The sequence below is a fragment of the Dendropsophus ebraccatus genome, chromosome 5, assembly GCF_027789765.1.
Source record: "Dendropsophus ebraccatus isolate aDenEbr1 chromosome 5, aDenEbr1.pat, whole genome shotgun sequence".
In the NCBI taxonomy this organism is placed as follows: domain Eukaryota; kingdom Metazoa; phylum Chordata; class Amphibia; order Anura; family Hylidae; genus Dendropsophus; species Dendropsophus ebraccatus.
Window position 1 is genome coordinate 33,847,946 of NC_091458.1, and position 13,163 is coordinate 33,861,108.

The 13,163-nt window shown below is 42.8% G+C and overlaps 1 protein-coding gene across 2 annotated transcripts in view; it reads left to right on the forward strand.

Moving 5' to 3' along the window:
• Positions 1-13,163, forward strand: part of SGCG (sarcoglycan gamma) — a 189,979-nt gene that overhangs the window by 97,197 nt on the left and 79,619 nt on the right. For both annotated transcript variants that reach the window (XM_069972053.1, XM_069972054.1), the window contains exon 2: positions 573-770. In XM_069972053.1, the coding sequence (XP_069828154.1) occupies positions 573-770 (198 nt within the window). The remainder of the gene's footprint in view (positions 1-572; positions 771-13,163) is intronic.

Sequence of the window (13,163 nt, forward strand, 5' to 3'; positions counted from 1 at the left end):
GATGGTCCAATTACATTCTGGACCAGAACCCTGGCCTCCTATATAACTAACCCAGTCTGTGCTCTCATTGCCGGATATTGAGCTTGTCTCTGCCTGGTTCTGTGTTTCTATTCTTGCTCTGTTGATTCTGACCCTGCTTTGCCTTTCTGACCATTCTTGTTTGCTGCCTGCCCCTGACCATACTGCCTGTATATTGACTTTGCCTTCGGATTGTGATTTTGTACTTTTGCTGCCCGTTTGTTGTGACCTGGACTGTTGACCATTCGTTATTGTGTTTTGTCTGTCTGTCTTGTCCTTGTGTCCCACCTAGCCAGCGCAGGGACTGCCGCCCAGTTGCTCGCCGCCATTTTAGGGCGGATTGTGGCAAATAGGTAGAGGACAGTGGGCTGGGGTTAGGTTAGGGCTCACTGTTTGTCTTGTCCTGCTGTCCGGTTCCTAACACAAACCCAACAATGCATCAATTTATTTGCGTAAAAGATACATTTTATGTCTATTATGTCAAATTATTCGGCATAAAATATTAATGAAATAAAGGATTTACTAACAATATGTTTTTTTTATGGCCTTCACAGCAGATGGTCCGGGAGCAATACACCGCAACCACAGAAGGAACAAGCGTAGAGCGCCCGGAGAGGCAATATGTCTACAGCATTGGGATTTACGGCTGGAGAAAGCGCTGCCTTTATTTGTTTGTCCTTCTTCTCCTCATCATCTTAGTAGTGAATTTCGCTCTAACTATTTGGATTCTTAAGGTCATGTGGTTCTCACCGGTAAGTAAAGGTCACATTTTATTATACGTTATATTGGTGTCCAAGATCTGAGAATGAAAACTATTACTTAGAAGTAGCCATAAGATATTGATTTTCCTTCCGCAAGGTCAAGAAGAAGATGAGATAAAACACTAATCAGGTTTGTATCTTTCTATGAACCCCTTATCCTCCAGGACCATTAGCAGATACTGTAACTGCTATGGACATAAGACTGGAATCACACATACAGGTGTCGGGCAAAAAACATAAGTGGATCCAATTAGATAGAGGGGTGAAGGCAATTCCTTAAAATGTCCCATTACTTTGGATTCAGCTCTTGGGAGGTTCAGGATGGTTAAGGGATAAGGTATGCCAGCGACCACAATCACCACCATGTTTGACTATCCATATAGCATACAATACTGATCCTGATTGGTCAGACTTTATATAGCTATCATATATAAGCATTGTGGATCATGTTTTTAATACACTTATACTACTATTAAGTATTTTAGATACTAAAATAAAAGTTAGTTTTTAGTCGGGTGCCATATAATAGGGGGTCTACTCCCCAGGCTGTAGCCTGTGGGATTGGTGTTTTCTGTTGGTATGTTGAGACCCCTGGCCTGTGACTAGAAGGTCCTATACGTGAATTTGTGATGCCACATGACATAACCTAGCGCTGGAGGCGCTGACTGTAACTAGGATTATTTTTGGAGTTGGGCTGATATTTCAAGCCTATTCCAAAAACCCCTGCAAAAGGAGGCAAACAAGAAACAGGGCATTTCTTCTGTCCATCGGTTGGTGGCTTTTGTTTCTGGTAGGCTCCATTGAGTTTAATAGGGTTCAGCTGCAATACTGCATATAACCTGTGAACAAATATGGCTTTATGGCTATGTTCACAATACGTAAAAGTACGCCCGTTGTTGCCATCAGCAACAACGGCCGTAGTTTATGCAGTGTGGAACATTGCCTACATTTCTATGGGATCCCGGCCGGAGCATATACACATTGTATATGCTCCGGCCGGGATCCCGTGCGGACCCGCAAATAACTGGCATGTCAGTTTTCTGCGGCCGCAATCCAATGAATTGCGGCCGTAGGAAACCCTGTCAGTTCACACAATGAAGCGAGCGGCTCCGGCCTTTTGCTTCATTGTGTGCTGTGGGAGGTTCTGATGCGGGTGCGAACTGTAGCGCCCGCATTAGAACCCTGCGGCCGGAAAGATCATCCGGCCGGTACTTAAGTGCTGTGACCTGGCCAAGTCCTGGAACGGCTGGTCTCATTCGTAGTGTGAACATAGCCTATTTTTGGAAGAAAGTAGCCATGTTTTTTTCTAATCCTAGACAACCCCTTTAAAGAGATAAGCCTCTTCTTCTTACCTCTTTGCACTCCCCCAGTGTCTTCTTACGTAATCTTTGGTCTCCAGCTGAACAATCCTGCCTCCACTATCGAGATGGACTTGTCTGGCAGTGACAGCCCGCTCAGCCAATCAATCGCCAGGCGCTGTCCCGTCTCAGTCAGTGATTGGCTAGGCAGGCTTTCACTGCCAGACAAGTCCATCTCAAAAGTGGAGGTGAGATGGTTCAGCCGGAGACAGAAGATGACGGAGGACACTAGGGGAGCACAGCGAGGAAAGAAGAGGCTGTTTCTTATGCTGTGTGCTTGGACAATCTTAAATGGAATACCCCTTTAAAAATGGTTCTTTATTCAAGCTAATAACGGCCCCTCACCCACCCATTGATTACATATGCATTAATAGAAAGAGGAAAGCCCCCTGAAGGATAATTTTATGACATGGCCTGCTTGCCAGAGAATAGAAAAATTGATCTAAAGCCTAAAGATTATTATTACCGAGCTTGTAAAATGTCATTTTTATATTACTCCAAATTTTATTTTAATAATTTATGATCCCGAAACCCAGTTAAGTGTGACCGTTCATCTTCTTTATTACGTCCCCCAATCTATCTATTGTAATTGTGAGCCGCAATGTAATTGTTTTCATTCCAAATTTGCCAGTTCTTTTATTGTTTAGTTAATGTTTTAATTTGTATTTCTCTTCGTGCGGGTTCCGCCGTTAATCACATCGCTAAAGGTTTTTGCTTCGGCTATTATAATAAGTTCGTGAAGCTAATGCTGTAATTAATCTTTTTCCAATTGATGTTAATTATTATGGATATCGGCCCGTTAATGTTCCGTGATTCAATTTAGTTTCATTCGCGTCTCTGCTTAGGTGTGGCTGCTAATTGTTCATTCTAAGTTTAATGAAGTCGACGCAGAAGAAATGCAAAGTTGTATCAACTTCCTGAGAGAAGAAGAACTGTATTGTAGGTGACCCTTTAAAATGACTCTGTAACCCCCTGACCGCTTACCAAGCTTATGGCAACGCTGGATAAATATCAGTGAAAATATTTAGAACATACCCTTTTTCTGTGTTTTTATTTTCATTTTTTTAAATATTTGATTTTAAATATTTAATTTTGTCAAAGAGGCGGAGCCTAATATTTCCATGACCTTAAAACCCCACAATGCTGTATGCAGAGTATACGTGGCTGATTATGCATGACGCAGGCATACAGTACAAAAAGGCATATCGGTACTAGACCCCAGAGAATATAAGGCTCCGCCTCTTTGACACCATCACAGATTCATTTTAAAGCGCTCACTCTCTGTTGAGTTCCAAACTTTGTTAAGAGTTGGACTTGGCTATTTGGAAGAACTGTAGAAAGTAAATGAAGCAATGGACAAGCATGCGTAATGCCACTTTATTCACTTAGGGGACAAGAGACCATCCTTTCTTGTGATTGGTGAAGGTCCAGGCGGTCAGACGCCCACTGGTTGTCTAATCATCTACTATCTTATGGGTAGGGAATAACTTTCCATCTTATGCTTATCCTGTTAATAAAGACACCATTTATTCTGGTCTTTGAAGATGCATAATTTCCATGGTGCCCTATGTTATTATTGTAGGGCACCTTGTAAAGAAAGGACTGTGAGCCAGGGATGCTTTGTGCACCCCCATCTACTTTTTTAACTCTTTAGTATTAAACAGAAGCCAGTATAAATCAGTACTGGCTTACTTTGCCATTTGGTATATATTCACTGGGTTAGCTAAAGCGCACCCAGACCAGGAAATCTGTTAGCAGTTAGCATACAGCATCCCTGGCTTACTGTTTTGCTGTTCAGATTTTAATACAAGCCCCTGTTCCACTTACTGTATGTAGTTTATATGGCACTCTATGCTGGTAGTATACAAAAACTGCTTTATCCAAACTGTAGCCAGCACTTAAGATGTTGGGCTGGTGCACTGTGGCCCCAGAATATCACACCAGCACCACATCTTTGGCGCTGGCTTCATGTCTATCTTTCCCACAGCACAGAGCTAATTTGGATGCTATAAAGGTAGAGCTGTTACATTAAAATATGTATTGATAATGCATATAATTATGCAAGCCAGCTTCAGTTACATTGCCTTCTGGGGATCTCGTTGGCTCTATTTTGGGTGAGGCCTATTGTTACATAAAAATCTAGACCCTCCAAAGGATGCTCTGGGCTGAACTTATGCACAAGGCAAACCTGTGTGTTCATGGTGTCTTTAGGATATCGTATGGTCTTAGGATATTGTATGGTCTAAGGATATCGTATGGTCTTAGGATATTGTATGGTCTAAGGATATCGTATGGTCTTAGGATATCGTATGGTCTAAGGATATCGTTTAGCATAATAGTTTTCTAATTTGGCATCAGAAGGAACATGGTATTTTTTATTTTATATATTTCAGGGGAGGAAAAAAGGTATGTAAGAAAGGCCATGTAGTATGTGTTAATAAAAAGGGGTACTCCGGGAATTATTATTATTTATTTTCAAATCAGCTGGTGTCAAACAGTTATACGGATTTGTCAATTACTCCTATTTAGAAATCTTCAGTCTTCCAGTACTTATCAGCAGCTGTATGTCCTGCAGGAAGTGGTATATTCTTTACAGTCTGACACAGTGCTCTCTGTTGCCCCCTCTGTCCATGCTAGGAACTGTCCATGGCAGGAGGGGTTTTCTATGGGGATTTGCTACTGATCTGGACAGTTCCTGACATGGACAGAGGTGGCAGCAGAGAGCACTGTGTCAGACAGGAAAGAATACACCACTTCCTGCAGGGCATACAGCAGCTGGAAGACTTGATATTTTTAAATAGAAGCAATCTGTCACCAGTTCATATGAAATATTTTTTTTTCCCATCAGAGTTCCCCTTTAACCCACTGTAGACAGCTGGTGTAGCTGAGGAGATGGTGTAACAAGTAACCTGATAGACTCAAGCAGGCTGTACATAAATGAGGCACTGCAAGCTTGGTGGTTACAGTAATACAGTTTACAAGTAGAGGCACAGTTCATCTTCCAGCAGATACAAGCTGGTGGTTCTAATATACTGTCAGCTCAAACAGGGTTGTAATGTCCACCTACAGACCCCACTACAGTGCTCATCACTGAGGCCAGTTCCACATGAGTATAATACAGATGCATTATGGGGGGGATTTATCAAACACGGTGTAAAGTGAAACTGGCTCAGTTGCCCCTAGCAACCAATCAGATTCCACCTTTCATTCCTCACACACTCTTTGGAAAATGAAAGGTGGAATCTGATTGGTTGCTAGGGGCAACTGAGCCAGTTTCACTTTACTCCATGTTTGATATGTGTCCATATTATTATTATACACTATGGGGGACATGTATCATCCGGATGATTTTCGGTGGAAAGTGCAGATTTGCGCATTATTTTATTCGCAAATGGCCGATTTGCGAATAAAATATTCGCAAATCGACACTTTCCGCCGAGTACGCCAGGGGGCGGGGAGGGGGTGTGAAGGGGGCGGAACAGAGGGCGCGGACTCAGAGTCTGCACGATTCACCATCCGTTCCGCCAAAAGATACGCCGAAAACCTACTCCAGTCCTCAGCTGGTGTAGGTTTTCGGCCAAGCGCACGGGATATATGTAGAGGCAGTCCGCCTCTACATAAATCCCCGTAGCGCTGGAGATGCAGGGACATTTTTAAGTCCGGCGTAAAAAAACGCCGGACTTAATAAATGTCCCCCTATGTTTTAATATGTGTCCATATTACATCTCTCCTACAAGTCCTGACCGTGGGTCTAATGACCTGAACTCACAGTAAAAAGATTCTGCCAGTGTGATCGCGGCCGTACTCCATTATTCAGAGCACTGTCAGACATCACCTGTTGCTGCAGAAACTTCCAGCTATTTGTTGCCGGATGCCTTTTACTTGCAATTTGGCATTCCAGCCCTGGTAATGAAAATAAAATGAAAGCGATCAATCATTCATCTGTCAGCACGACTGTACTCGTACTCCTGTACACCCCACTAAGCACCTGCATATTACATTATGTTCCAAACTGTCTACACACATCACTGAATCCACAAACATTTCATCATGACACCTACGTCTGTATATTAACTCTAGACTGCACACCTGCTGCCGCTTCACATACTGCACTTGGACCGTGTCCACATTTACTTTCTGATCCGGTAATGCTGAGTGTCTCTACACATCACCACAACACATAGAACTTACTAATATAGTTCTTTTACCTGCTTCACCACCAACAGGAAGGAGAAAATAGAAAAACTACAAAATATGTATTGTCTCCAACTCTCTGGCCCCTCCCTCTCTCCCGTGACAATACATCTTCCTCTGATGTCACAGGAGGCGTGACTGGATCTTATCTCTGAGCTGTAGCCCCGCCCCCTGAGTGATGTCATAATTTCTGACCAGCCTACATCACCATCTTCATGAGCAGAAAGGGGTTATCCAGCAAAAATATTTTTCTTTCAGATTAACTGGTTTCAGAAAGTTTTGTAATTGTAAAGTTTTGTAGATTTGTAATTTACTTCTATAAAAAAATCTCAAGTCTTCCCACACTTATCAGCTGCTGCATGTCCTCCAGTAGTGGATGTATTGTTTCCAGTCTGAAGGTATGTGCACACTGCTGAAAAGTGACGAAAACTCTGTTGCGTAATCTGCCGCTCGCGGACTGATCAAGAATCTGCCCATGCATAGAATGGAGTCTATGACACAGGCGGAGACTCGCGCGCTGGCGCAGTCCATGAGCGGCTGATTACGTGACGGAGTTTTCGTCACTTTTCAGCAGTGTGCACATACCCTAACAGTGCTCTCTGCTGACAGCTACTGCTCTGGGCAGTTCCTGACATGGACAGAGATGTCAACAGAGAGCACTGTGTCAGACTGGAAAGAAAACACCACCGTGTGCGCCCGCACCAGAACTCCCCACAGCACTGACATGGTTTTCTGCGGCCGCTATTCAATGAATTGCGTACGCAGAAAACAGACTTGTCAGTTGTTTCCGGTGCCACTAGCGATCTCGGCTGGAGTGTATACTATGTGTATACGCTCTGTCCAGGATCCTATAGACAGCAAGGTAACATATATTTTCGTAATACGTGGTTTAAGAAAATATACATGTGAACATAGCCTAAAGGTGTATTCCCATCTCAGCTTGTTATCACCCTACAATGTATGGAGCTCACACCAATGGAGCGGCCTGCACTCCATTCATTCTGTGGAGTGTAGAATGTGAAAGTGATCAGTGTCCCATAGAGAATAAATGAATTAAGGGGCGAATGTGTCCTGGCAGTCGGACCCCAGCGATCAGCTCGTTATTCCCTATTATACCCTATACCCTATTATACCCTATTTAAATATTCTGTTCTATTAATAGGTGTGCTGCCAGTGTCTGCTGTATGAGCTATGGTGTTAGTACATTGCAATTACTGTGGGCCTGAGTGATGTCAGTCAGATTGATTAGGGGGAAATCATGATTATTTTTCTTTACTATATACAATTAGGACTAAAGTGACTGTGAATGGTTCCCTGTTGCCTTCAATGACAGCTGAGCGAGTGTACTGTATGTAAAAGCTCATAAAATTAGAAACTAGTATAGTCCTCTAAATTAGCTTGGGCTTTTTAATAGGTCTATATAAGAAAGGCTCATGTTCTCCTGGCTGTGTCAGCTGTAATTCTATATTTACTTAGAAAGTCATTACAAAGATTGTGTTCACCGTGTGGGTAACCACAAATATCTAAATGTCATATAAACTGTATAAATACCTTTCGCAGGACTGTGCTATGAAGCAAGCTACAAAAAAAGCATTTAAAGGGAACCTGTTATCTGTAAATATGAAACTCTTCTGTTAAATAAATATTTCTTTTCAACTGGTGTCAGAAAGTTATACAGATTAGTAAATTACTTCTATTTAAAAATCTCAAGTCTTCCAGTACTTATCAGCTGCTGTATGTCCTGCAGGAAATTGTGTATTCTTTCTAGTCTTACACAATCCTCTATAAAGCTTTCTGACCAGTTGATCTGCAAAAAATGAATATGTTTGCCAGATTTCATCTTTAAACGTTCACTGTGACCTTAGTATTCACACCCTATTTTCCTACAAAATCTTGCTTTATTTATTTTCACATAAAGGATAGAGATGAGCGAGTAGTGAAATATTCAAAAGTTCAAAATTCCATTCGAGTCACAATCGAATATATCGAATCCCATTAAAGTCTATGGGAAAAAATGCTTGTGACTTGGTGATCTATAAATTGTTGAATTTAGGTTTTCAAGTCCTCCATGACACCTCCAAAAATGATGCGAACACCTCTGGAATGCAACTGGGACAACAGGGGAAGCATGCCTGGGTACATCTAACACGCCGAAGTCGCAGCATTACGCCATTATCACAGCCTCCCAACAATACACTCCAAACACACTTAGTATACAGCCATATACCCTATATATATGATTTTTTTTAGAAATGCCTTCAGGCAAAAGGTATTCCAATGGTTAATGTTACGCACAGAACGCAATCAGTAGTACCAAATTATTTTTTTTTTTTTGGCACACTCTCAGTATACAGCTGTATACCCTATATCTAAGGTTTTTTACCAGGTAGATACACTGAAGCCTATTCTTCACACACTCCACCAATCTGGAAACCACTATTCTTGTACTTTGAAGGTCACATGGTTTAGTCAGCCAATGAATGAAGAGGCTTTTTTTCACTGCCCGTGTGCTCCTAGTGCCTGTCCCAACCCCTGTATAGTTATTGGTAAAAAAAAAAAAAAAAAAAAGTGAGATGGGAGTTTAACTTTTACTGCATTTTGGAAGAATACTCGATCGAAAATGAGTATTTCGAATAGTGAATATCAACTCAATCGAACAGTACTCACTCATCTCTAATAAAGGACATACACCCTATTTTGAAGTTCCCACTCATCTACCTATTCAGTGAAAGGTATAGATAAAAGAAACTCCAGATAGTTGTCAGCACTACCTATTTTGTGTCTCACAACGTGTGAATCAACCAATCAGCACAAAGAGAATCCAATGGACTCTGAGGTTCATATGTAATTGAATAAACACCACAAATCTCTTCAGCTTTATGTATAGTAATGTCAAAATTTTATTTTGTTTCCTTTCCGACGCGTTTCAGTCCTTAGTCAGTGCTCTTTGCAATCCTGTCCTTCAATATAATATTGAAATTGTCCCAGCATGTTTCACCACATTAGACCCTGTTTAGTGTAAATAAACGCGTCGGCATTTTAAAGGCATCAAAATAAAATTTTAATACATAAAGCTGAAGAGATTTGTGGAGTTTATCCAAAGGTATAGATAGTCAACCAGATGGTAAAACTTCAGGGAGGTCTAATGGTGTCCTTAGCCTCTTATTCACACCCTCTGAGCCTGATTTAACACCTCTGTAACGCCTGGAGTAGTGGATCCACTGGACCGTCACCAGCTATGGCACTAACCTCACCAGGGAGCGGAGTCTAAGGGGCCGCTGGTTTTCACCAGAGCCCGCCGCAAGGCGGGATGGACTTGCTGCGGCAGGCGACCCCCAGGTCGCTACCCCTGGCTTGGTTGCTAGTGACGGCAGGCGAGGCGTGGCAGGAGAAGGTGCTGGCAGAGGTCTGTAGGCGTAACCGCAGGTGACAGGTTGAACACAGGAGCAGTAGTGTAACAGAGGAGCAGGAACCAGGAACAAGGACTAGGGCACCAGGTAGCGGACAGGAATCAGGAACAAGGACTAGGGACCAGGTAGCGGACAGGAATCAGGAACAACAGGGAGCTGGGCCAAACGCTATGGGAAGCATGTAGAGGCTCCAACACCTGGGAGGGGGCAGGGCTTAAACTTATAGGAGAGTGTGATGTGCAGCAACCAATTAGGGGTGGAACTGGCCCTTTAAATCTGAGACAGGTGACGCGCGCGCGCCCTAGGAGGCGGGGACGCGCGCGCCGGCCGGCACAGTGAGAGACAGGAGCGGAGGAAGGTGAGGCGCCCCCAGGGGCCGAACTAGCAGCAGCGCCGGGTCCCTGCACAAGGACCCCGGCGGCTGCATGTGGCAGGAGGAGGTTGCGGCGGCGGCCCGGAACATGGGACGCCGCCGCGGCCGTGACAACCTCCCCTTAAGCCTTATATTCTTTTTAAAATAAAGTTCATGACAACCTCCCTATTCAGAAGATACTCAGTACAGAGAGTCAACCAAATAATAACATCCCTATATATATCGGAAACAGGAAGGTGTGGCCACAACGTAAAACTGTTATGGAATCCCAAGGCTTCAAAATTATATTAAAATGTAGATTTTTTTTTCATACTGACAGGCTCTCTTTAAAGCCTGCCTTAAAAAAAAAAAAAAAAAATGGGGGCATGTTTAAAGTTTTTGGTTGTTGGGGTACAGTAGATGAAGAATGGGGCCGTCCAGTTTCCTTTATTTTTTTTTTACCAGCTTTGGAGCAATAGCATCCATAGGTCCAGTGAGTCTGGTGGTTTGGAAGTAAAAAACTTATCCCTATACCAGAAAGCATGTATTTGGCTGATGAAATCATAAAAACGATCACATCGGGAATGAAGGATGTAACACTGGCACACTTTAAATTCTAGCTGAAGCATTCATGCAGGTCAGCGAGACGGAAGTGGCATGCTTCAGACATGATGCTGATCCTGATTTATGAGACCAGAGAATCCATATTTTATAAGACCATAGACCATGATAAATTAGCTGTGGCAAAACTTGAAACATGCACGGTCAGCAATAACATAGCAAATCATCCATTAAAGCTTTGACCTTTATTGGGTAATAGATTTGCTTCATGCATTTAGCCCTTCATTGTTCTTGCAAACGTTCGCGGACGTCAGTAAAATCAGTGTAGGAAAAAGAAAGATTATTTGGTTGCATTATATAGTGACATAGCTTCCCCTCCCTTCCTTATACCTAGATGACATTACACTCAGTGCAGCCATATTGGGTTCCTTTTTTTTTGTTTATTTTTTTTGTTTGTTTGTTTTCAACCTTTTAATATATTAGGATATTAGGTTTTGCAATGCAAGGCTGGGACTTGCTTATCATTGTGTTACTAACATATTTAGATGATAGTATTACAGTCTACATATCAAAAGTGGGAAGAATAAGCAAAAAAATTATATTAAATTTTCAAATTATATTAAAAGACATAAACAAAAAAAAATGGTAAGCAGATCAGCCAAAGAAAATACCGTCAACTGCTGGTTAAAGCGCTCAATGCAGTGAAATCCTAGGTGCATTGCCCACTGGGAAATACAACTATGAAAAAAAGAGTCTGTGGAGCCTCATTTAAGAGTCTCAAAACACAGGACTCTTCCTGTGCTCGCGATGCATTGTGTGACCAGCTTCGGGACCTTCGCCAGAAGACATCCCCCCCCCCCCCCCCCCGAGTTATGATGATGTCACCAATCAGGGTTATATGCCCGTCCCGGCTGATGGATTGCATGCTCAACCAATAAACGACTGTAACAGTGCCCCTCCTTATTCACTGACTAGCTGAGTGGGCAACCGGGTTGTGATGTTGGCTCTGCAGGAGATCGCAGAGAACGGCAGGGGTCCCAGGGATGCAGGGCAGTTCCATAGACCTATAATGGAGCCACTGTAAGCCGGGGAGTGAAGCGTGCTACCCCAACCTGTGACATGTGAAAAGGTTGGTTTTTTTGTTTTATGACTCTTTAGGTATTCTTTAAGTCATACATGGCTTTAAACTGTATGTATCTGTGGTACTCGACAAGTCACCTACTAAGTTGTTCCTGGTGACGCCACTTCTGTGGTGGTTGGTCGGTGGTGTAGTACAGCTCAGCCAGTGATAGAAATGTGGTGACACCGGTGCTAGTTCAGCACAGAGGTGGGATGGTATACCTGCTTTGATGTCATGGCTGGCTGTACTATTGCCCAATGGTGGGTGACCTGCCGGGTTGTGATGGGTCCCTTGGGCTCTTGTCACAGTAGTCCAGGGTGGGGAGATGACCCACCCGGACTGTGGGTACCACCAGCCACAGAAAGGGGAAAATAACCCAAGAAGTGTGTAGTTTGTGTGTATAGGTGTTGGTGCAATGATCACTGAGTCCCAGTAGAATAAATAAAATGGTTTTCCTCATAGTCTCTGATAATACAGGATAATTTGGAGATAGATAACTTCCGTGATACAGACGCGTTCACTGACTCTGTGCTGGGAGATACTTACTGTAAAGTGCTGAGGTAGAGTAGCAGTGTTAAGAGTAGAGGAGTTTGTCAGGAGAGCCCCAACTAAAGGTAGTAGTGTGCTCTGCTGGAACTTAAGAAAAGAGTACTGAAGAGAAGAAGACTTGAGAAGAGAATAGTGAAAAGAAAAATGTGTAAAAGTGTGTAAAAATTCGAGTGACTCTCAAGTGTGTGTCCCTATTCACACTTCATGTACAGTATTACAAAAAAGGGAAAGAGGGGTATGAAAGCCCTCAAGGGAAAATAAAAACTGTATCCAATCTTAGAGATTTAATGAATAAACTAAAAAATAAAAATATGCGGCTAAAAAGCATAAAGAAGTCCACATAAAATACTGAACTGAAATAGCTCACACAACAGGTGTATGTTGGTAGCTTACCAGTCCGATGTGCATAGATTCACAGTCGGTCCGATGTAGATGGGCTCGCAGGCAGTCCGTGGTGTGGGACTGGTAGGCTACAGTCAGATATAAAGTAACTGCAAAGTTGTTGACTCGGATAACTATACGATGAAACAATGTAGATGTAGAGATGTTACCATCGCTTGATCTCTGCATTTCAGACAGGCAGCGGTGAATAGTGTCAAGATCCGAAAGTGCAGAGGGACTGTGTACGGAGATGATAAGTCGTAGTTGTCCTGGGTACAAATGATGATGAGCATAGTCGTTTCTGTAGTGATTTAAACTGCTATACGCATTTCGGAAAGCACCCTTTCCATCGTCAGTAGCGAATTCGCGAAGCAGCATTTTATGTGGACTTCTTTATGCTTTAAGCCGCATATTCTTATTTTCAATTTTATTCATTAAATCTCTAAGATTGGATACAGT